At 34.7% G+C, this 22,959-nt stretch overlaps 1 protein-coding gene across 2 annotated transcripts in view; it reads left to right on the top strand.

Moving 5' to 3' along the window:
* The window catches only part of LOC117905955 (pre-mRNA-processing protein 40A), a 40,115-nt gene extending 17,431 nt beyond the window's left edge, over nucleotides 1-22,684 (top strand). For both annotated transcript variants that reach the window (XM_034818849.1, XM_034818850.1), the window contains 23 exons: nucleotides 19-88; nucleotides 4,271-4,323; nucleotides 4,452-4,509; nucleotides 4,587-4,960; nucleotides 5,073-5,133; nucleotides 5,473-5,571; nucleotides 5,666-5,734; nucleotides 5,859-5,936; nucleotides 6,118-6,204; nucleotides 6,298-6,332; nucleotides 6,461-6,566; nucleotides 11,463-11,543; nucleotides 11,630-11,722; nucleotides 11,789-11,842; nucleotides 11,926-12,042; nucleotides 12,459-12,557; nucleotides 14,219-14,266; nucleotides 14,356-14,448; nucleotides 18,314-18,421; nucleotides 18,544-18,608; nucleotides 18,694-18,796; nucleotides 21,828-22,133; nucleotides 22,228-22,684. In XM_034818849.1, the coding sequence (XP_034674740.1) occupies nucleotides 19-88; nucleotides 4,271-4,323; nucleotides 4,452-4,509; nucleotides 4,587-4,960; nucleotides 5,073-5,133; nucleotides 5,473-5,571; nucleotides 5,666-5,734; nucleotides 5,859-5,936; nucleotides 6,118-6,204; nucleotides 6,298-6,332; nucleotides 6,461-6,566; nucleotides 11,463-11,543; nucleotides 11,630-11,722; nucleotides 11,789-11,842; nucleotides 11,926-12,042; nucleotides 12,459-12,557; nucleotides 14,219-14,266; nucleotides 14,356-14,448; nucleotides 18,314-18,421; nucleotides 18,544-18,608; nucleotides 18,694-18,796; nucleotides 21,828-22,133; nucleotides 22,228-22,365 (2,395 nt within the window). In that variant the 3' untranslated portion in view covers nucleotides 22,366-22,684. The remainder of the gene's footprint in view (nucleotides 1-18; nucleotides 89-4,270; nucleotides 4,324-4,451; nucleotides 4,510-4,586; nucleotides 4,961-5,072; nucleotides 5,134-5,472; nucleotides 5,572-5,665; nucleotides 5,735-5,858; nucleotides 5,937-6,117; nucleotides 6,205-6,297; nucleotides 6,333-6,460; nucleotides 6,567-11,462; nucleotides 11,544-11,629; nucleotides 11,723-11,788; nucleotides 11,843-11,925; nucleotides 12,043-12,458; nucleotides 12,558-14,218; nucleotides 14,267-14,355; nucleotides 14,449-18,313; nucleotides 18,422-18,543; nucleotides 18,609-18,693; nucleotides 18,797-21,827; nucleotides 22,134-22,227) is intronic.
* Nucleotides 22,685-22,959: the final 275 nt, after the last annotated feature.

Consider the following 22,959-nt stretch of genomic DNA (forward strand, 5'->3'; position numbering starts at 1 on the left):
TGTATATTTATTTTTCAGATATTACTACAACAAGAAGACAAGACTTTCTAGTTGGGAAAAGCCTTTGGAATTAATGACTCCAATTGAGGTGAGTTATATTACTGTTTGGTGTCTCTTAGAAGTTTAACATCCTTCTGTTTCTTGTGAAGCATGCCCCTTTGAATTGTTTTGGAATTTGTATGATCTGTGGTCCCTTTTATGGATGATGAAAAAAAAAATAAAAATTGAATTGTAGCCATGCTTACAAAATCATTTTATGCAAATTCTCCTTTTGTTTGCATGTTCTTCCCCTGGTTTGTAGATGTCATGGCAAGTCAGGAGAATATAACGACTGCTCTATATGCTCACTTTGAAGGCGAGGTTTCACTTTCTCAAGGCAGGCAACAATTTGCTATTTTATTTTATTTAATCATGTAGGGGCATTTTTCATGTGGAAATGGTGGTTTGAAACAGTTAATCTATGCCGATTAGTAATGGTTGCTTTGTGTTTTTTCATTCTTTGGTTTAGTGGAGCTTTTAGGATGAGAAAATGACTCCTATTTCTTTTATGGTGTTAGGTTTTTGCTACTGTGATTTGCTTTTATTATGCCCTTTTTTTCTTTTTTAAAATTTAGATACTTGTACTGTTTATTTATTTATTTTTTGTCTCCTCGTGTGCCCATGACTCTCTATTTGCTTCTGCAATTTTACATTTGAAATATTTGGTCATGATTAATTGGCAAGATGGGCAGTATTATAATAGTAACATACAGTGGTATGCTGTGCAAATGTTTTTCATTGATGTTTTTCAGTCCCTTCTCTGTAACATGATCTGGAGTTACTTTCACTTAAGTGTGCTAAAATTAATTTATGTTCGGTTCGGAGAATACGGTTGAAGCAGTGAATATGATCATTTATATGAAAAACTCATATCTATAGTTTTGATATTTATTGTTATTTGCATATTTCCTTCCACTAATCACCGCATGCTAATGATCATCATTCTGTGGAAAGCTCATATCTTATAGTATTGGCATTCATTGTTATTTGCACATTTCCTTCTGCTAATCACCACATCTGATTCCATGGTTATGGATTTGACTTTCTTCTCTCTCTTTCTTTCCTTCTTCTTCTTTAATGAAATAATGTTACTGTTGTATACCTTTGTTTCTGGTATATGACTTTGCTTGATGTCTATGCTTTCCAAAGGGTTGCACAGGTACATGTTTTACTACACATTTTTGGAGGTACGAGGTGAATGTTGCTTGCTATGTACCATTGTGCAAATGTTGTAGTTAGTGATTTGCAAAGTAATGTAGTAAATGGTGATCTGTTGCTGTTCAGATTTTATTTATTGCTGATTTCCTTTTTCTATGGGCATGTTTTTGTTTCCTTTGTAATAGAGTTCTCGTGTGACACATGTTCTAATCACTAAAATTGATGCTTCTGTTATTCTGGAGTTTTCCCTTCAACCACAGTCTTATTAGCTTTATCATCATCCTTGTTGTGCTTTCTTTGTCAGAAAGAAAAAGAAGCTGCAGGGATGTAATATACCACTGTGAAAGTGTTGTAGTTAGTGATTCATTATAAATTAGTATCTGGTGATCTGTTGCTGTTCTGATTTTTTGATTGCTCGTTTTGTTATTCTATGGACTTGTGTTTGTTTCTTTATAAAGGAGTTCTCATGTGACATTGGTACTGAAGTGTACTCACTAAAATTGATGCAACTATCTTATTTGTTTGTATATATTAGGGTATATACCTATCATGTTAGTGTACCATGGCATGGTTGGAGCAGTGGTGATTGACCAACTCTTGCCAAAATTTTATACGATGATGTATCTTATTGGCATGGCAATTGGGTAATTGGTTTTCTTGGTGAAATTTGCTATTTTACTTGCCTTGGATAATGTAGAGGATTTATATCGTAGTTTTTTGTGTTTTTCTGGGTGGCAAACGCGTTCTCTGCTTCTCTTTGGTCTTTTACTTAAATAATCACCCTCCTGCACATGTGCACAATACACACAAATACAACAATAAACCAAAATAAATCTGGACACCTTTGTTCTTGTTATTTCTCTTCAAGTTTATTCTTTATTAGCTCTGAGTCCTTGCTTCATTTGTTTATAATTTTGAAATGCTAACTTGGCAATTTTTTTGGTCATGAACATTTTTTAAGTAGTGTCCTTCAATAAGCTCATTTGTGTGTGTGCTTTGTTTTTTGGGTGTACAAGATAAGGAAATTGTCATAACTTGGTAGCTTGTTAAAAATTAGTTGGTGCTTCAGTATTCCATTTTATAGCCTGTTAAATTATTTACTGATTGCTTATTTTTTTATTCAACCATTATATATGTTAGTTTTTCTATGGTCTGAGAATTTATTCATATATTAGAAGACATTCCATATGTGATATGAGCTTATTTGATTGTAGTTGCTGTTAATCTATTGGTGCTACCTAATATAGGTTGTCATTCAGTGATTCTGTAACCGATCATGTTGAACTATGTTAGATTCACTTTGGACTCCTTTTTTAGGTTTTTAACATGAAAGTTCTGTTTTTTGATAGAATTAAACACACATGTAGTTAGCACCAATATGGGTTGTCATGCAGTGATTCTGTAACTGATCGTGTTGAACAATGTTAAATTCACTTTGGACTCCTTATTTAGGATTTCTAGCATGAAAGATCTGTTTTTTGATAGAATTGAGAACACATGTAGTTTTTCACTATTTTTTCCCCTCATTCTTGATGATGGTTCTCCCGTTTTACTAATGGACATTCTTTTTCAGTTCTGTTTTTCTTGGTTTTTTTGCCTATTAAAAATAATTTTTTTTACGTGGTTCTTAACTTGCCCCTTGAATTTGCAATATATTGATTTTGCCATCTGATTTCAATTTGTCACACGTATGATTCATTGAATAAAGTGGTGGACAGTCAATAAACAACATGTAAGCATTTGCTGAGATGAGGAGTTTAAGAGAGATTATGATTGTCCAAATTTCAAAGGGCTGAGTTAGACATCAGAATGTTGTAGGGTTCCAACGGTCAATAAAATAGAGAATATTCAAGTGGATGGTTCAATCACATGTAAAAAGGACCAGTTTCAGATTGGATGATATGATAGCTTTGGCCTTCTTGCACAAGGTGAACACGTGTAACAAGGGCAGGCATTGCATCTACTGCCTGGAGCTCTTGCTAGGAGATTCAAAACTTTTTATAGCAGTGGTTACGTAGCATTTATGTCAGTCATGGGATGAGTGTTACTAGGTTCTCTGCTTGTACTGAAATGAAAAGCAGAATTCTCGGTTTGTCGGTACGCCTAATTAGTGGATGAGGGAAAACTCATCTTTGTGACTCTTTAACTATCAAAATGCTTCTTTTCTCTTCAAAATGGAATGCATCTCTTGGTATATATGAAACTAGTTGATACTTGATGAAATCATGGAACATTACCAACATAGTGGGAGTTTACTGAATTCACCTTTTTGTACTGTGAAATGGTTCATATTAAATCCTTAGTAGAAAACCTTACCCTTCTTGCTTAAAGCCCTTGGTATCCTTCATTATCCTCAATGTCATGTGTTGTACTTCCTTTTGTAGATCGGGAAGCACAAGATATGCCTACCTTTTTGAGGCTTGTGTGTGTGTGTGTGTGTGTGTTTTTTGTTGTTTTGCTTCTGAAACTGTGGTCTGACCTTTGGATATGGGTGGGAGTCATCAGGATTCAGAACAAGGTGAAACTGCTTTAAATGGCTGTTTCTTTTTTTTGGCAACCTCTTTAATGTTCTAATTGAAATTCTTATTGTTTTTTTTTCTTCTTCTTCCAGATTGGGACCATTGTGGCTCCAGTCAGTTGTGTTTTGATCTAATGCTATTCTGATGAACGTAAATGTTTTTATTTTTTATTTTATATGTGTATATTAAAATCATTTTATTATTTCATGATGCTCTGTCTTTATGGCTGATTCCTTACTCTATTATTGTGTATGCATGTGTACTTTTAAATGAATAAGCATACAGGTATTGTTCTTCAAAATTCTCACTTTTGTTTTATCTAAACATGTTTCTGATTTTTTTATTGCATTTTTTTATAGGCTGATTTTTTATTTATTGCATTGGTGTATAGCATCTATTTCCTTAGTTTCTTGTAAAAATGCTCTGCATAACTGACTCGCATTTATTTATTTATTTGTTTTTTATTTTTTATTTTTGAGTTTTATCTGTATTATTCTTTAAAGAATTTATCTTTTGCTTCTCCTCCTTGCCTAATAAATTTTTCACTGTAACAGAGGGCTGATGCGTCAACTGTTTGGAAGGAATTCACAACTCCAGAAGGAAGGAAGTGCGTTATAATTCTCATATTTCTTTTAGTTTTTAATTTGTGTACTTAAACTATAATGCTGCTGTGATCTCTTTCTACTATATCAGTTTTTCATAGTTGCTATATAACTTGGAGATGACTTTTGCCAGATATTATTACAACAAGGTTACAAAGCAATCTAAATGGACAATGCCTGAAGAATTGAAGGTTTCACAGCTTGAATTGTGACTCAATATTTCTCCCCACTTGTGTATCTATTCTCACTTTTAATTACTTGCTTTCAGTTGGCTCGAGAACAGGCTGAAAAATCAGTTAGCCAGGAAACTCAATCTGAAATGGGTACAACTTCCAATGAACCTGCTGTTGTTGCTGTCTCCTTGGCCGAAACACCATCTACTGCATCAGTTTCGGTTAGCTCTACCACTTCTTCGACAATATCTGGAATGACTTCAAGCCCAGTTCCAGTTACACCTGTTGTTGCAGTTGTTAACCCTCCTCCTGTGGTGGTTTCTGGAACATCAGCCATTCCAATTGCACAATCTGCTGTAACAACAAGTGCAGTTGGAGTTCAGCCTTCTATGGGAACTCCTTTACCTGCTGCTGTTTCTGGAAGTACTGGGGTTGCTGCTGCTTTCATCAATCCTAACGCCACATCAATGTATGGAATACTTTAGGTGCACCAGGTCTTTTTTTTTTTTTTCCTGATGTAGTTATCAGTTACAGACATGATGGCTTCTGAATGCTTCATTATATGTACTGAAAAATTGCAGGACTAGCTTCGAGAATCTATCAGCTGATGCTACAAATGGAGCTTCTATGCAGGATATAGAGGTATGCCTAATTACTTGGTTGTGTTGTTTTACAACTCAAAAATTGGGCAAGCTATATGACATTGACTTAGAAACTGTTTGGTTGCCACGGAGTAAAACAGAGTATGAAATTCTTTTTCCTCTGGCGAGCAGTGAAAGGAGTTTAGAATGATGTTTTGTAGTAAAAAAATCTGGTACCAAGTGTTACCCAGTTTGTCTTAGGCTTAAGAGATGAGCATTTGAGCTTTTTGGCTGGCTCATTTTGCACTACTTCGATGCAAGTTTTAGTTAAGGAGTCAGCCAAGTAATAATAAATACTTATTATGCTTTGGATGTTTTGTTGTTGTGGTATGATTCACAGGAGGCAAAAAAAGGAGTGGCAGTTGCAGGAAAAATTAATGTGACTCCGCTAGAGGAGAAAACACTTGACGATGAACCTTTGGTATACGCTACTAAGCTGGTAAGGCCTCAATATGTTGTTCAAGTTATTTACCTTGTACGGAGAAACACTAAATCATGATTGTCATCTTCATTGCCTTATGTTCTCGATTTAGGAGGCAAAAAATGCATTCAAAGCGCTCTTGGAATCTGCAAATGTTGAGTCTGACTGGACTTGGGATCAGGTAATTATGTTATATATATATATATATATTATATATATATATAATATTATATTTATGTATTTATTTATTTTTACTATCTGGCTTTCCTCAAGTGCTTGTCCATGATATTGAAATGTGATATCAGGCAATGAAAGCGATAATTAATGACAAGAGATATGGTGCCCTGAAAACACTTGGTGAGCGGAAGCAAGCATTTAATGAAGTAAGCATTAAATGAAATGTCACGTAAATGATTTTTTGTACTGATGTTTTTGGCACACATTAATGTAGTTCAATCAGTACAATTCTTGGCATAAAAATTTCACTTGTGGTTGCTGCTATTTAATTAGCAAGAAGAGGGATATCTTTCTGATATTTAACATATCATATTTATTATAATTTAGTACTTGGGTCAAAGGAAAAAAATTGAGGCTGAGGAGAGGCGCATGAGGCAGAAAAAAGCCCGGGAAGAGTTTACAACAATGCTGGAAGTATGTTGCTTATGGCTCTTAAAATGAAATTTTATTTTTTGATGGTTATCTTTGATTATTGGGGTGTTTATTTGTGCTTGTATCTCTTTTCAGGAGTGCAAGGAACTCACATCATCCATAAAATGGAGGTTCTGATCTTTATCTATGTTGTAAAGCTTCTGGTGTTTTAGTATATTTCCTGATTGCTGTTGTTTAAAATTCCATATTATGGGCGAAATATTTTTGATGCTTCAACTAAACCTTTTTGGGTAATCAGCAAAGCTGTAGATATGTTTCAAGATGATGAACGGTTCAAGGCTGTTGAACGGTCTAGGGATCGTGAGGATCTTTTTGAAAACTTCGTAATGGAACTTCAGAAAAAGGTAAAGTTTTGTTATTTCAGCTATTCTTGCATGCACTTGCAGGCATATAGGTTTCTAGATGTAAATGAGAAATCCATAATTATAGTTTATTGCTTTTCACAAATAGTATGTATGTGCACAAGATTAAAACAAAAAACTTCTCACTTTAGGCAGTATGTTTTAATCCACACAAATGGTACAAGAATATTGGCTTTTTTGTAACCCTTTGTCCTACTCATCAATTCCTGGAATAATTCACTGCATTGATGCAGAATAATTTAAACAATTCTGTAATTAAATGGGAACTTGATGGAGGGGTTGTTATAGAAAGTTTCATGGCATTTGAGAATAAGTAGAATTGGGTTTGAGAATGCAAAAGCCTATCAGGGGAAGGAAGTGTTGGTTTGGAGTGAAATCAGAATCGTTCAAAATCTGGGTTGAGGAGGTTAAAGCCTAGCTGGTTGGAAAAATTCTTGAGAGGGGCATAGTCTTCTTTAGTTGGATAAGATTGGGTTTGGTTTGTCACGTTTTCTGGAAGGATGAGGATGAAGAAGGGAAGCAGTTGAGCAAAATATGCAAGCAAGGAGAGGGATAAGAGTAGGAGTGGCTGGTGTTGGTGTACAGGATGTGGCAATACAAGCTTGTCGGGTTTAGCACCCTCTAATTTTTTACCAAACAACAATCCGGTGGCTTTCAACAATTTTCTGGGCTTGCCAGCAGAGGGGCTTGAATTGGAAATTTTGGCTCTCCTTAAAAAGATGAAGGATAGAAAGGAGCTAAAGGTCTAGATTAGTCATAAGAGGAAGAAGAAAAACTGTTATTTGAAAGGGAGCTAAGAATGTTGGAATTGTTTGTGAATTATAAGACAAGAAAAAGGGAGTGAGAATGGCAAGAAAGGCTAGGAGCTGGCTAGAGTATAGTTGGTGCCTTTCATTGAGGAGGAGGTGTTCAAGGCTTTATCGGACTTGAAGGGGGGATAAGGCTCTAGGCCTAGATGGTTTTCCTATGACTTTTTGGTGGTTTAGTAGGGACTTTGTGAAATATAAAGTGTTGGGGCTTTTTAGGGAGCTCTATAATTAGGAAAAGGTAAAAATAAAGGTTGAGTGCTACATTTATGGTATTAAAGTAAAAAAAAGGGTGCTAATGATCTACAAGACTTTATACCATTTAATCTAGTAGGTGGTTTGTATAAGCTCCTAGGTAAGGTGTTGGAAAATAAGTTGAACGTGAGGGGAAAAGATGATTTTTGAGTTCTAGAATACTTTTGTGGAGGTTCCAATAAAAAAAAAAACTTTTGTGGAGGGAAGGCATATTCGTGTTGTATAATTTGTGACCTTGACATTGGGGAGGTGTATTAACATTTCAATTGGGGTTTTCTACTATGGATTTTTTTTCAAAACTATAGAGGCTTAATGCAAGGGGTCTTTCTCCTTCCCTAGTTGAAAGTTAACCTAGAACAAAGTTAAATTTATCCCAATAAGGAGGGTGGCTAAAGGTAGTTTTTGAGTTCTAGAATACTTTTGTAGAGAGAAGGTAGAGTCATGTAGTATAATTTGTGACCTTTTAATTGAGAAGGTGTATGACCATGTTAATTGGGGTTTTCACCCAGTTTTTTTCAAAGCTCTAAAGGTTTAATACAAGGGGTCTCTCTCTCCCTAACTGAAAATGAACCTTGAGGAAAGTTGAATTTATCCCAATAAGGAGGGTGGTCATTGTGGAGGATTTTGCTCTAGGATTGGGATGTAGGGTTAGGAGCACTTTCAACTACTTGGGCCATCCCTTGGGGGGCCCCATTTAGGCTGTAACTAGTTTGACATTATGCGCAAGAAAGATTCCACAAAAAACTATTGTTGTGGAGAGGGGAATATATTTTGAAAGGGGGGGACTAATTTGAAGTACCTTGTCCAGTTTACCTATTTATTTCATGTCCTTGTTCAATTTGCCAAGAAAGGTAAGATTAGGGCTTGAGAAAATTCACAGAGACTTCCTTGAGGGAGGTGGGGTTTTAGAGAAGAAATGCATTTAGTGAAATGACCGATTGTTTGTAGGGGGAAAAGAGAAGAAGGCTTATGAATCATATGCCTTTCTTCACTTAGTTAGGCTCTCTTTGGAAAATGGTGTTAGAGATATGCTTCGGAAGGAGTAGTCTTTTGAAACAAGGCCATTTGAGGAAAGTTTGGAGAGGATAAAGGGGGTTGGTGTTCTTGCAAAATGAGGGAATTGTATGAGGTTGGGGTGTGGAAAAACATCATAAAGGGATGAGATCTGGTTGGCAGTAGAGTATCCTTTGAGGTCGAAAATAGGGGGAAGATGAAGTTTTGGAAGAATAGTTGGTGCACCGATAATCCATTGTGTGCATCTTTCCCTTACTTTTATGTCTTAGCATCATCAAAAGACGTTTGGGATGATCTAGGTAAGGTGAGCCATTGGAATCCTCGCTTTGCTAAACACATGAATGATTGGGAGCTAGATAATGTGGAGACCTTTTTCTCAATGCTACAAAGAAAAGGTTCTTGAACCTCGTTGCCTTGTATACTCCTTTTGCTAATATATGTGTTTACTTATCGAAAAAAAAAAGAAAAGATTCTTGAAGACGGAAGAAAAGGATGGAGTGCTATGGATGAATTCTAGGAATGAGGTCTTCTCTATTAAATCTTTATATTCTGTTCTCGAGCTAGCTAAAGTAAGGTATCAACTTTGGATATGAATTCTAGGAAAAAGGTCTTCTCTGTCAAATCTTTATATTCCGTGTTGGAGCTAGCTAAGGTATCAACTTTGGATCAACTTCAGGAGAGAGGGTGGTCATTCATGAATGTTTCTTTTGCAAGAAGGAAGAGCAATCAATAGATCGCATTCTTGTACAGTGTGCCAAAGTAAGGGCACTGTGACAACTTTTATTCTCATTGTTTGACATTGTGTGGGTCCTTCCTCTATTGTTGAGGAGACTCTTTTAAGTTGACATGATTATTTTGTGCGGAGAAAAAGAAAAAAAGGTTTGGAGAGCTGTTTGCCAATGCATTTTTTGGACAATTTGTAAACAAAAGAATCGAAGAGTGTTTGAAATTGAGGAAGCTGGTTCAAGCACTAAAATGCTCTTTCCATTGGAATCTAGTGTTATGGGTTAGCATGTACATAAAAGAAAGCTCAATTAAAGTGATTTCGTAGATTAGGTGAGATCTAGCTGAAAGAGGGAGTAGTTATTTTAATGTTCTCTCTTTTTTTTTTGGCAATGCCTTTTGGTACTAATTGTACACATTCTATGCACCTTGGTGTATAGCTTATTTTTTATTTTTTTATTTTTAATATTTATGATATTTCCTTTGCTTGCTTGTGAAAAAAGAGTGGGGTGAGAATTATAATCCACCCTTCTAGTGTGAACAATTCATGCTAACTTGCCTTTTTTCCTATTTTAAGCATAAAAACTGCAAGTAAATCCATTCTATAAACCATAATGTGCGACTTCATATACTTTACTGCTGAGGACCTTGATGGAATTGGAAGGCAGAGTTGATTCTTACACTTGTCCTCCCAATCTATAAAATTGTCATATTTGCTTAACAAAATAATAGGCAGTGGGATAAAAGTTTTCAATATGAGGGCTAAGTATCCTCTTATGAGGCCCATAGGATGCATCAACTGTAGAGAAAAGCTGTTCCCTCCTTCCATTTTTTTCCTCCTGTTGCAGGGCTGGGGATCATTGTCGGAAGGAATCTGATCTGCTTTGCATCTGCTGCAATACATACAATCCAAAACCTCATAAAAGAGTCTGTAGCAACTTTGTAACAGAAAATAGCCAGAGATTACTCTCATTTAAGTTGACATAATATGATGTGTCTCTAGTGTTCATGAACCTAATAAGATGCCTAACAAGATCTCTTGGGGCAAGCAACTCAACAGTCAGTCTCGGCCCTCTCTAAAAACCTTATTCTTCTATTCCTTCAGACTGCTTCATAAAGTCATGTGAACCGCGATATAATATGATCACTTGAAAAGATCATGACCCTAACATAAAAGATAAAATTAAACATAAGAAAACAAAACCCCTTATTATTTTATTTCTTTGCCTACCAAAAAAGAACAAAGCAGATAATTTTTTTTTTAAAAAGTAAAAATAAGTCTAAGACTGGCAGGCCCCTTGGCATTACTTACCCTTAGATGCTCTTGCATCGTTTTTGCTTTGCCTGCTGGGGGGTTCGAGGGAGGTTGAGGTCTGTTCGGCCTTCTCAAGTAAACAAAGCAAGCAAAGCTCTTTGATATATTTAATCCCTCTGTATTCCAGTTTTTTGACAAGGAAGCTTCTATTTAGGCCTTAAAAAATTCTAACCTTCTATTTGAATTATGGAAAGTACTGCAGAAAGGAAAAAAAGTAGGAAGAAATCCAAAATCTCTGATGTTCTGTTTACCATGAAAAATCAAATAGAATCAGACTTCATTACAAACTCATGTATTTTCACATTCTTCATTGTTTATATACGAGAGAATAAGAGAAATGAATTTGGATGAGCATTTGAAAGTAATCTATTAACTTCAAACCTATATTTATTTTCCTTTACTTTTTCTTTCTTGCCATTTTTACTCTCTATTTTATTTTCCTCAATACTTTCCCTCAAACTTTCAAACAACCAAACTGGACCTTAAACTACTAAAAATCTATGGAAAGCCTTCCTAGTGAGATTACTAGGATCATAGCTTAAACATGATACTCAACTTTGTTTATGCTCTAGCATTATGTACAGCTTGAAACCTTGTTTCTTGAATATTCTCATTTTTAATTTTTCTTTCTGTAACAAAATGCCTCTCTTTCTTATTTGTAGGCTTTCTTTTCTGTTCTCATGTGTAGTGGACGGCTAGATTAAAACATTCTAGATTGTATACCTTGCCTACTCTTACTGTTCTTGTAATGGGATTTGAATGCAGGAAAGGACAAAGGCGCTTGAGGAGCAGAAGCGGAATAGGATGGAGTACAGGCAATTTCTTGAATCTTGTGACTTTATTAAGGTACATATTATGAACTTTAATTTGTCTCACTTAATCCTTGGTTGTTTTATTGTTTAACATTTAACTATGAATTCTTTTGCCTGCAGGTGAACAGCCAGTGGCGGAAAGTTCAAGATCGCCTGGAGGATGATGAAAGATGCTCCCGACTTGAAAAAATTGATCGCTTGGAGATTTTCCAGGTAAGTGCTCGCTTATGGTTATTTCTGCTCACTGAAACTTTGTGCTTATATTTGATGTTGTGTCAGGAATATATTCGTGACCTAGAGAGAGAAGAAGAGGAACAGAGGAAGATACAGAAGGTGCTTATTGGAACCCATTTTTTTATTATTGCTTAAACTGCTTTGATCTGTGTTCTTATTTTATTTTTTAACTTCAATTTAAGGAACAATTGAGGCGTGCTGAGAGAAAGAACCGAGATGAATTTCGGAAGCTGATGGAAGAGCATGTTGCTGCTGGCACTCTGACAGCCAAAACTCACTGGCGGGATTACTGCATGAAGGTAGCTAATCTATATTAATTTTTTGTGTGATAAGCCTGAAGGAAATTCTGCTGGTAATTAGAAAAGAGGTTAATGTGGAATTTGTACCTAGCTCCAATGCCTTGTCTTAGTCTGTGAAGGCCTCCTGATAACTAAAAAAGAAGTTAATGTGAATTGCACCTTAGACCCTGGGCCTTGTCTTAGGTGGTCAAGGCATTGATTGGAACAAGTCTAGGATTTGAATCTCCTATTATCCTTTTATATTAGCAAAAACCTAGGGATTGTTCTTAGAACGGCCTGAGGCTCGGCTCAGGTGGCAAGGTTTTGGGGTAGGGATGAGGAGGTTCCTGGTAGGATTCTGTGTACCAAAAAGAAAGTTATCTATACAAAAATCTTTGTATTTTATCTTGTTTAACTTTTTTGTATTTAAATTTTAGGTTAAAGATTCGTCACCGTATCTGGCTGTTGCATCCAACACCTCTGGTTCAACCCCAAAAGATCTGTTTGAGGATGTTGCTGAAGAATTAGAGAAACAGGTACTACCTTATATTTTTCATTAAATAATGTGTGCTTGGTCTCTTATTTCCATTGTAATCTTCTCAAAGTCATAATCCTCCTGACTTCCTGGTTGTTGAAATAATCAAGGACAAAATTATTGGAAATTCACAGAATATCAATTGTTGAATTTTAAAGAGGTATTGAATGGGAATTTCAGGAAAAAAATTCAATGGGATGAAAATTGATCAAAAGCCATGATAGTGTTGGAAAGAATTTTAAGAAATAGTAAAACAAGTAATAATACACATATTGAAGTTAGTCTTTTTAAGAAAACAATATATTTATAATAAAATTTGTGACATTGGGTAATAATATTATATGCGCTGATAAGAAATATGATACTCAATATTAATTTGAAGATAAAAAATTTATTTTATTGAATTACTTTATTTGAAGTAAATGATTTTAAATTAATTAAAAGTGTTCCAATTCTTGTTTATCAATCTGTATTTACCTAACTTTGTACTAAACTTTGTACCATACTTATCTTAAATTCCTCTCAATATATTTATATTTATTTATTTAAAAAAATTATACCTATCAATGAAATTATTAATTGTATTGAAACATTTTTATAAAATTTTGAATTAAAAATTAAATTATTCAAATTTTTAAATAAGATTTTATATAAAATATTTTATTTGAAAGTTCATTTAAAAGTGTCTTGTTTGACAATTTTTTGTTGTTAGTTTATTTACATATTATTAAAGGGATTAAAAGTTGTATTTAAATTCAGCTTATCAAATTAATTTTTCTTTAAAACTTTTATTTTTATTGATTTCTTTGATATTTTAGTAGTTTGCTATTCAAATTTTAAAATAAAAATAATTAAAGTGATAAATATGAAAATAAAAGAATATTTTTATCAATTTTTTTTTTTTTTTAATGGGCAAAATATCATTGTAAATTGCTGATAATTTCCCTCAACATCCAATATCCATCCTCAGCCAATTTTTTCACTGATTTTCTGCTAAGATTGTCCCAACCAACTTTGCACCCCGGGTTTCCTTTTTACATCCGCTGACATCTGAAATTTGGCCTGAACTTGGTTTACCTTGTGTCAGGATTTTCAAGGTTGTTTTTAAACTAATATTGTGAATTCATCATCAGAACCTTTTTAGCTTTCCCAAGTGCTTTTGATCTGGAACTGGCCTGTCCAATTGCTTATGCTTGCAATTATCCTTTAGTTAAATTCAAGTAAGCGATACCTCTTTGGTTTGGCTGCATTAACTCTGTGGCATAATTCATCTCAGCCTGGAGCTATATTTTCCATTAAATCCTGGGCAAATTAAAGTGGTTGAGTTATAATCACATATTTTTTTCATAACTTATGAGTTGATTAATGCATTCATTAATCTTGTCAAAATTTTATGTGCATTATCCTGCTCTCCCCTTCTTCCACTCGATCATTTGACCAAAAAGATCCCTGCAATGTTGTGTAATGTTTGTCACATATTTTTTTCACTGAAATTTTGCATTAATTCTGAAGTGGAGATAAAATGAAGGGATACGGGATCCTACCCATATTTGTTGCTCTGTAGTTGTGTTTGCATTTGCCTCTTTCTTTAAGTGTTGGTGTGGTTGTTTTTGCATGAAATGGTAATTGGCTTATTACTTCTATTTTTGGTTACTTTGACAGTATCATGAAGACAAAGCTCGTATAAAGGATGCAATGAAGTTAAGCAAAGTAAGATGTTATACACATTTTCTGTCTACCAGTAAGTCCATAACATATGTATATTACTGGCTTATATTATTTTGGCACGTCCTATAAAGGTTACGATTGCGTCAACGTGGACATTTGGAGACTTCAAGGCTGCTATTTTGGATGACGTTGGGTCCCCAAACATTTCAGATGTGAACTTAAAGGTAATTTGTTTTTGAATTGATCATCAGTCCTTTCTTCTCAATGTTTGTAGTGGTTTGCCTAAAACTTGAGCTTATAAAACAAACTTCTGGTGCTTTATGGCTTCATGGTTGGTCTAAAATATATGTTCTGATGAAACTTTAGTTCTGCATTCCCTGATTCAGGAATGTTCGCTTGTTCTGAGAAAATATATGGGTTGGCTGCTGATCCTATTTTTAATATGTTCCCATGAAACCTGAGTCTCATTTGAATAGGTTGTCCATTGTTTCAGGAACCTTTCTGTGTTTAAAGGAGATAATGATGTACAATACTTCATGTAAAACCATGTTATTGTCCAAATTGAAAATCTTTTACCATCAACTTAACCTGAAATACTCTATGACTTGACCTTTTCAATCCCTTTTTAGTTTGTGAGGCCTGAGTTCAAATAGGCTACAACATTAATGGTATGAAGGTTTTTCACCTTAACTAGTCCAATTTTGACAGGAGTATGTTTATTTCTCTTGTTTGGGATTGCATTGAAAATTGTGGTTGAATCATGCTTTTTCCAAGTAATGCCACTTGTGGGCAAGTGGACCATTGAGGAATGTAGGTTTTTATCTATAGGTTATGTTTTTGCCTGTAACTCCTTTATATTTGTTTAACAAAAGATTTGGGGTTGCTTCCTTTAGCACTCTTCTCTTCATGTTCAAAAGGAAGTAGAGATTACTATACATGGGCATGTATAACACATATTGAAGTGAAAAATTAGATTCAAATTCCTTTATTAGCAATGGTGTATTTTTAACATGAACTTCAGCTCCTTTTGTTTTCCCTGTTTTTTATATAATGCAACTACTCCAAAAGGGGAAAGCTCTTACTTTATAAAAGTAGGCAATGATTTACAATTTATATTAATATGGTTTTGTGCAAAGATAGATTGTATATTGATAAATAGATCAAGAGAAGGATGAAAGGTCCTCCCCACAAAGTACAAGATCTGATCAGGATATGACCTAAACTCCTTCACTATAAATGGAAAACTATATAAAAATTAGTCCAATTTTGACTTTAAATCAATAACGAACAAAGCTTTTCTTATTGGTGTTCACACCTTTTGAATTACAAACCAAACACCAATTAAATTGGATAATATTGAGACGAGTGCCTTTAAATGCAGTAATACAAGAAGCCCATAAGGAATGAAGGTAAGGTAGATCCCACAACGTCTCTACCATCCTCTACTTCTCCTAAAAAAATCTTACCATTTCTCTGTCGCCATACAATACAAGGCTAAGTGAGGCAAGTGATTTGCCAAAGGGTTTAGTCTCTAGCGAAACTCCCCAATCCTCTAAAAAATATGGACAACATGTGGACAGAACCTGATCCATCCTGGCTGTACTATATAACTTGTGCCATAATCTTAGAGTTATTGAGCAATGTAGAAAAAAATGATCAATTGATTATCCACGTCCCATACATAAGATGCACCAATTAGGGTTAAGTGATTTGTAAGGTCTTCTCAACTATAGCATGCATTGGTGTTTACTTTCTTGTGTGTCACTAACTTTGCGGAAGCCTTGACCTTAGATGAGACTTCTGATTTCCATATAGAACTGGCCGGAAAGAAGGGATCTAGAATTGATAACTTGGACAAGGCCAAAAAGAAAGATTTTACTGAGAATAAACTTGAAAAGGAAAGAGACTAAGCCCTTGTATCTAGGACAAAAGGAGATAAGTGCATTAAGGTGAGTGAATGTATAAGTCTCTCAAGATTCTTGATTTCCAAATCCATGAGGTTGCAGCGAAAGTTGATGTTCCAAGACAAAGAAGAAGAAGAGTTGCCAAGGATCGTTGAGATGATGAGGTTTTTTAAAGTGATAGCTGTATAAAGATCTGGAAATTGTGAACATAAAGGTTGGTTTACCCACTACAAATCTTCCCAAAACTGAATTTTATCCCTATTGCACAAAACAGATGTGGAGAAAAATCCTAGAAGACTTGTGCAATAGCCTTCTAAGGACACCTATGTGACCATTTGACTAAAATGTTGGCATCTCATCCATTAGGATGTGTCTCATAAATACTCAAAATAACCTGATGCGAAAGGGTAGAACTTTCCTTAGGGAACCTCCATAGCCACTTCCCTAATGGAGAACAATTCTGTAGAACAGTCTTCTCAAACCCTAAACCTCTTGACTGCTTTGGCCTATACACTTTGTCCTAGTTGACTAGATCTTTTTTCACCCCTCCCAGTCGGGATCAAAGAAAATCCCTTTGCAGTTTCTCAATCTTAGAAGTTATTAATTGGAACCTTCAAAAGAGATAAAAAATAGTATGGGATGTGGGACAAACAAGATTGAATTAAAGTTATTCTTTCTCCCATAGACAAAAAAGCTTTTTTCTACCCATCCACTCTCCTTAAGATTCTATTAACCATTAGGTCCCAAAATTTGCTTGCCAACAATCCCTTTGAAAGAAAGACGCAGATAAGATAAAGGTCAATCTGAAACTTTGCAGTTGAGCATTGAAGCCAAACTAGAGACTCAATCCAAATTTGTATTGATACTAGAGATAGTGCTCTTATCTAAATTAATCCTTAGCACTAAAATTTGCCCAAATACCAATAGGATTAACTTGAGATTTTGCAAGTCTTCCTTAGATGCTTTAGAGAAAAAAATGGTGTCATCTACAAATTGAAAAAGAGATACTCTAGTCGTATTCCTGCCCACTATAAAGCCCTCTAGGAAACCACTATTCTTTGCTCATCCCAGTTAAATACATAAGTGGCTATGGTGAAAAGGAAAGGGGAAAGAGTATCTTTTTGTTTTAAACCTCTGGTTGTCTTAACCCATCCTTTGATATTCCCATTTCCTAGGATTGAAAAACTTGCTAAAGACTAGCAACCTCTCATCCAAGACCTCCATTTTGTGCTAAATTATTCTCTCTAGTACATTACCGAAAAAACCCCAGTCCACATGATAATATGCCTTATCAAAATCTATTTTGAAAACTACTCGTTCTTCTCCTGAATATCTTTTCTCATCCACCACTTCATTGGAAACCAAAACAGCATCTAAGATTTCTCTCTGCTCAATAAAGAATCCCAACGATTTGTAGATTGTTTCATTGAGAACCCTTCAGATGTGCCCTGATAAAACCTTTGTTACAATCTTATAAAGAAGTGTGATCAAGCTGATAGGATGGGGATGACAATGAGTTTGAAACTTGAGATTTTTGAAAATTACACGAAACACATTTGTTTACCTATTTATTTATTTACTTGATAAAAAACAGCCATTTTGTTGCATTGAAATAGCATTGAAATACTAAGGACAATGAAGAATGAGAAATCCTTCGAAGTGCAAAATCTTTTATACAAAGTATAATCAAAAGGCAGACAAGTGTGTGTGGGTCAATGTGGCTGTGGCTGTGGGTTTGAGGGTCTATCTATGGTTAGGACATATAAGAAAGAACATTTGGCATGATAGGATTTATTAGGTGAGTAATTGAAACTTGAAAAAATTTATGTTTTTGTTATAGATAACTTTTTCTTTTGGTTGGAATTGAGCTTCCCATCTCTCGCCCAACTACCGGCTACTCAAGTCAGCTCTCAGCAGCTTGAAACTAAAAATAGAGTTAATTTTTTATTTAATCTTATGATATGTTTTATGATGAATTTATGCATTAAAATGTCATATTTTGTTAAATTCATCTGGTTTTATCTTTTTTTTTTCCATTTATGTATGCGTGGAGTGTGACAACACTTGTTATTTACCTTTTCATGAAATTGATTATATATTGATTTATACTTTAATTCTTGTAACACACGTGCGCGCGCACACACACACACATTCTTCATGAATTTGATGATGATATTGTTTGCAGCTTGTATTTGAGGAGCTACTTGATAGAATAAAGGAGAAGGAAGAGAAAGAAGCTAAAAAACGTCAACGTCTTGCTGATGATTTCAATGATCTGTTGCGCTCCAAAAAGGTACTGAACTGCATGCTTTGATGAAGTGGAATGCTAATATCCTTTTTTCTGCAGTGCTTGGCTGGACACTGGAAAGATTGATTTGACCATGCTATATGACTTGTTTTTATGCCACCTTGTAGGAGATAACTGCGTCTTCTAATTGGGAAGATTGCAAACCACTTTTTGAAGAAAGCCAAGAATACAGGTCTGCTTGCTGATTGTTGGAAATTCATTATTCTTATTTCAACTCTCCTAGATCTTATTATTTTTCCCTGGCGAATTTGTATTAGATCAATTGGGGAAGAAAGCTTTGGGAGGGAAATCTTTGAGGAATACATTGCACACTTACAGGAGAAAGCCAAAGAAAAGGAACGCAAGCGAGAGGAGGAAAAGGTATTTAAATTATGTCAAATTTTCAATCGTATTATGCTGTGTTCTCAGTTAATATTTCTTCAAAATCAATGAGTTTCTTTGGTGAACATAATTCTGGCTTGCCTCACAATATGCAACACTTTGTAGTTTAAGATGGTGTCTTACTGCGATGGGTTGTTGTGGCCTGTTTGGCACAGTTGTAGCTTCGAAGGAAGTGATTCTCTAAAAAAATTTCGCGCAAGATGAGGTTGCTATTTGATATAATGTTTAAATTTTGAAACCTTTTCCTATAAACTCTTTTGCATAAGCATTTAATTTTACTGAGATGAGCTTTTAAGCCCAAAATTTCTTGTACTTTGAAGTGCTTTAATGTATAACCAAATGTATTGGAGTAATACTTTCCTTAGATAGAGCTTTTAGCTAGCTAAAGAGGCATGTGTAGGGCATAGTGGTCTACTTCAGTCAAAGACATTTGGTCTATTGGCACAAGAGCTATGTTGGCAAGATCAAGAAGAGGGACACCTTTTTCTTTTTTTGATGCTTCAGAATGAAATGAATTTTCACGTTTTGGAATGTTCATAGTTGTTTCTGAATGATTTTCACCCTCAAAACCCTATTTGTTTGGTCCAAGGATCTTGTTAGGTAAGATGGGGGGCAGTTCAGGCCTATTTTGTGCTTATCATGTTTTGTTTTCCTTGTATTTTTGTCTATTAGTCCTCCATGTGTGCTTCCTGCATACTTTTGTGCCAGTGTGACCTTCTGTCAGTTGCCTTCTTATGTATCTTATCTTCTTTTTCCCTATAAAAGGAGTTTATATAAGACTTTTGGTTGATGAGAAATGTAAAGAGAACTGTGACAATAAGGAAGGAGAACTTTAGTTCAAATATGTTAAATGATTTGATTAGTTAGTTGGTCTAGGTACCTCTGCATTAACTGTGCATGCAGTACTCCTTGTAGAATAGACTAAGATGTTGGTTTGACTCCATTCATATTGTACATTATGCTATCCTTCCACGACTTCAGTCTATTCTAGTATTGGGTAAAATGTTTGTTCATCTCTTGCTCTTCTAACATTGAAGTAATGAAATTTTTTTCCGAGGGCTATTTAGGAAAAGTGGCCAAGGAAGTGAGCCTGATGAGTATTCATTGATCTATTTAAAATTTTATTAGTTCGTTATTAATGTATCCATATGTACTTCTGAGAATGCACTGCACTTCAATGACTCTTTAATGTTGTCTGTCACTCTAATGTATGAGTTGAAGGATTGGTTGGTAAAGGACCTAGTTGACCTGTCACTCCATTAGTCTTGGATTAGGTTTGGAGGTGTGGTGGTAAATGATGGGGGTGCCAAATGATAGAGGTGTTGGTTTTTTTCAGTTTGATGTTCTTTCTATTGCCCATTTTGAAGACGCCTTTTTTTTGTTTCCCTAGAAAATTTGAAAACTCTTTGATATCATTGAAGTGTTTGTCTTAATAGTCTTCCCTGGAATTCTTGCAGCAGGACAATTGAGTTGTAGGAATTTGTTCTATGAATGTGCATGCGTTTTGTAATTCTGCTCACTGGTGGAGGAATATGCATGTTGCGTGATGCAACTGAAAAGTTAGAGGATGTTTGATAAAACTTAATACTCAAGGTTTAGTGACTTAAGATGATTTTGAGTTGAATTATGCTTAAATTATTAAGTTACAAAGTTGATTTACCAAACACCCTCTGAGTGAACACCTTTATTTGTTGATAGGCGAAATAATTATATATATATATATATAAAATAGAAGGTTCAACAAAGTATGCACATTGTGTGTGCATTAGTGAAACGCCTTTTTTAATTTTGGTTCGTGCACTTAGTGCATATGTACTGCATTTTGGTTGGGTTATACAGGCTTTTTCAAGGTTGAAGGGAAGTTTTTGTGTTAGTTGATCTGTCTTTGCTTTGCTTGCATGTTTCTAAAGGAAAGCATGTACAATATTTGGCTGAATACGGTTATAGTGATTATAGTTATCCACTTGGTGCTGGCTAGTTGGTTTAATGATAATCTAGTGAAAATCCTTAGCCAATCAAGGTTTATTTTTGAAACACTTAGGCTATGTTTGGTTCTTGGAAAATTAGAGGAAAAATGTGAGTGAAAGAAAATAAAGAGGAAAAATAGATGGAAAGAAAAAGCAGAGGAAAATAAAAAATAGATTTAAAGTTAATAATTTTTTATATATTACTTCAAATTCATTTCACTAATTTTGACTCTTCTATATAAAAATTAAATAATTTAAAAGTGCACAAAATTTTAATTAATATTAATTATAGTTGATATATATATATATATATATATACATATATTTGTATTTTTCATGGTAAAACCAATCATGAGAAAGTTATTTTCCTTAACCTCTTTTTTTTTTCTCTTTTTTTCTTTCCTTAGTTTTTTCTTGGAGCAAAACATAACCTTAGGATAACTACTAGCATATTCAGGAATTTTTCAAGTGGCTTTTTTTCCCCTGATTTTCTTTTACCTTTTGTGTAGGATCCTTTCCTCCTTTGTTATTTTAACAATATATATGCTTGTACAAAAATACAAAAAGAAATAGAAAACCATTATACATTTAGTCCTAAGTCTCAAGGCAGACTACATTTTCATCAATATGTAGGGATGAAACTTGTGAAATTGGCTATTTTAAAAATCTGTGAATTGGTAGGGTTCTTCCGTGGGAATATGTTCTTATAATCTGATCCTTGAGGCATTTATTGAATCTCACCCTGAGACATGAACCTTAAAATTTTCTGAGAGCCTTTTCTTTTCTTTAACTTTTTTTCCCCCTTTTGATAGGTGGGAAACTTCCTATCCGATCCTAACACCTCAGTCCACCTATAGACGTGAACTTGAAAATGATAGGTTTCCTCCTTTTTGGATGTGGGGTGGGAGTCAAACTTGGAAGTTACCCATCCCCACTGTAAACCCTTGAGTCTCATCCTTAGACCTGATTTTCCTGTATTGATTAAGATGTTTTAGTGGTTGTACTATGATTTAATGAACTTATTCATTTTCCTGACTTTGCAGGCCAAAAAAGAGAAAGAGAGAGAGGAGAAAGAGAAAAGGAAGGAGAAAGAAAGGAAAGAGAAAGACAGAGATCGTGAAAGGGAAAAGGGAAAGGAACGATCTAGGAAGGATGAAACAGAGAGTGAAAATGTAGATGTAACTGACAGTTACGGCTATAAAGAAGATAAAAAAAGGGAAAAGGACAAAGATAGAAAACATCGAAAGCGTCACCAAAGTGCTGTTGATGATGCAAGCTCTGATAAGGAAGAGAAAGAGGAGTCTAAGAAATCTAGAAGACATGGAAGTGATCGAAAAAAATCAAGAAAGGTATTCAGGCTTGTATGTGACAAATAGTGGTACTTTTTCTTAGTTTTCATCTGATGACTGCAAAAAGATTCAACTCTCTGGTGTTTCTTGGCAGCATGCATACACTCCTGAATCAGACACTGAAAGCAGGCATAAAAGACACAAGAGAGAGCACCGGGATGGTTCCCGAAGAAATGGAGGTTATGAAGAACTTGAAGATGGGGAGCTTGGTGAGGATGGGGAAATTCGGTAGTTCCTACTATCCTATCTTTATGGTTTACTAACCTTCATCCATTCGCTAGACATAAGCATTTCACAGCTTAGTTGATTACATATGATAGATATCATTGTCAATTTTCTTTAATGTTTTTTGAATTCTTCCAGCCATTACTTGTGCTTAAGATCTGTTTCTGAGATAAGTTATGCTCTGTCAATTTTTTATTGTAGGGTTTATGATAACTGCTATTTTGGTAGGATGTACAAAGTATTACTACTGATTTTTGTATTGGAGATGATGTTTTAGGATGTCTATCATCATGATTTGATGCAAATAGATCATTGATTATGTTTTATGAGCTTAGAATTTTCCTGAAAGTAGAGAGTATTGTTGGCTTAACAAGCAAAATATGGTTCTATGAACTAGAATGGAGCTTGTTGGTCTTTGAAGGAACATGGGAATGCACAATTATATTCAGTGCATTTCCGATGACATTTTACGGAGATTCCACATTTTTACCACGAACCCTATAACCTTTCAGAATTTCGTCAAAGAATTTCTGATGATGCATTAGATGCTCATCAATTTTGGTTTCTAAAAAACTATATCTATATAGTTATTATTATTTGA

This window comes from Vitis riparia, chromosome 18 (genome assembly GCF_004353265.1).
Source record: "Vitis riparia cultivar Riparia Gloire de Montpellier isolate 1030 chromosome 18, EGFV_Vit.rip_1.0, whole genome shotgun sequence".
Classification (NCBI taxonomy): domain Eukaryota; kingdom Viridiplantae; phylum Streptophyta; class Magnoliopsida; order Vitales; family Vitaceae; genus Vitis; species Vitis riparia.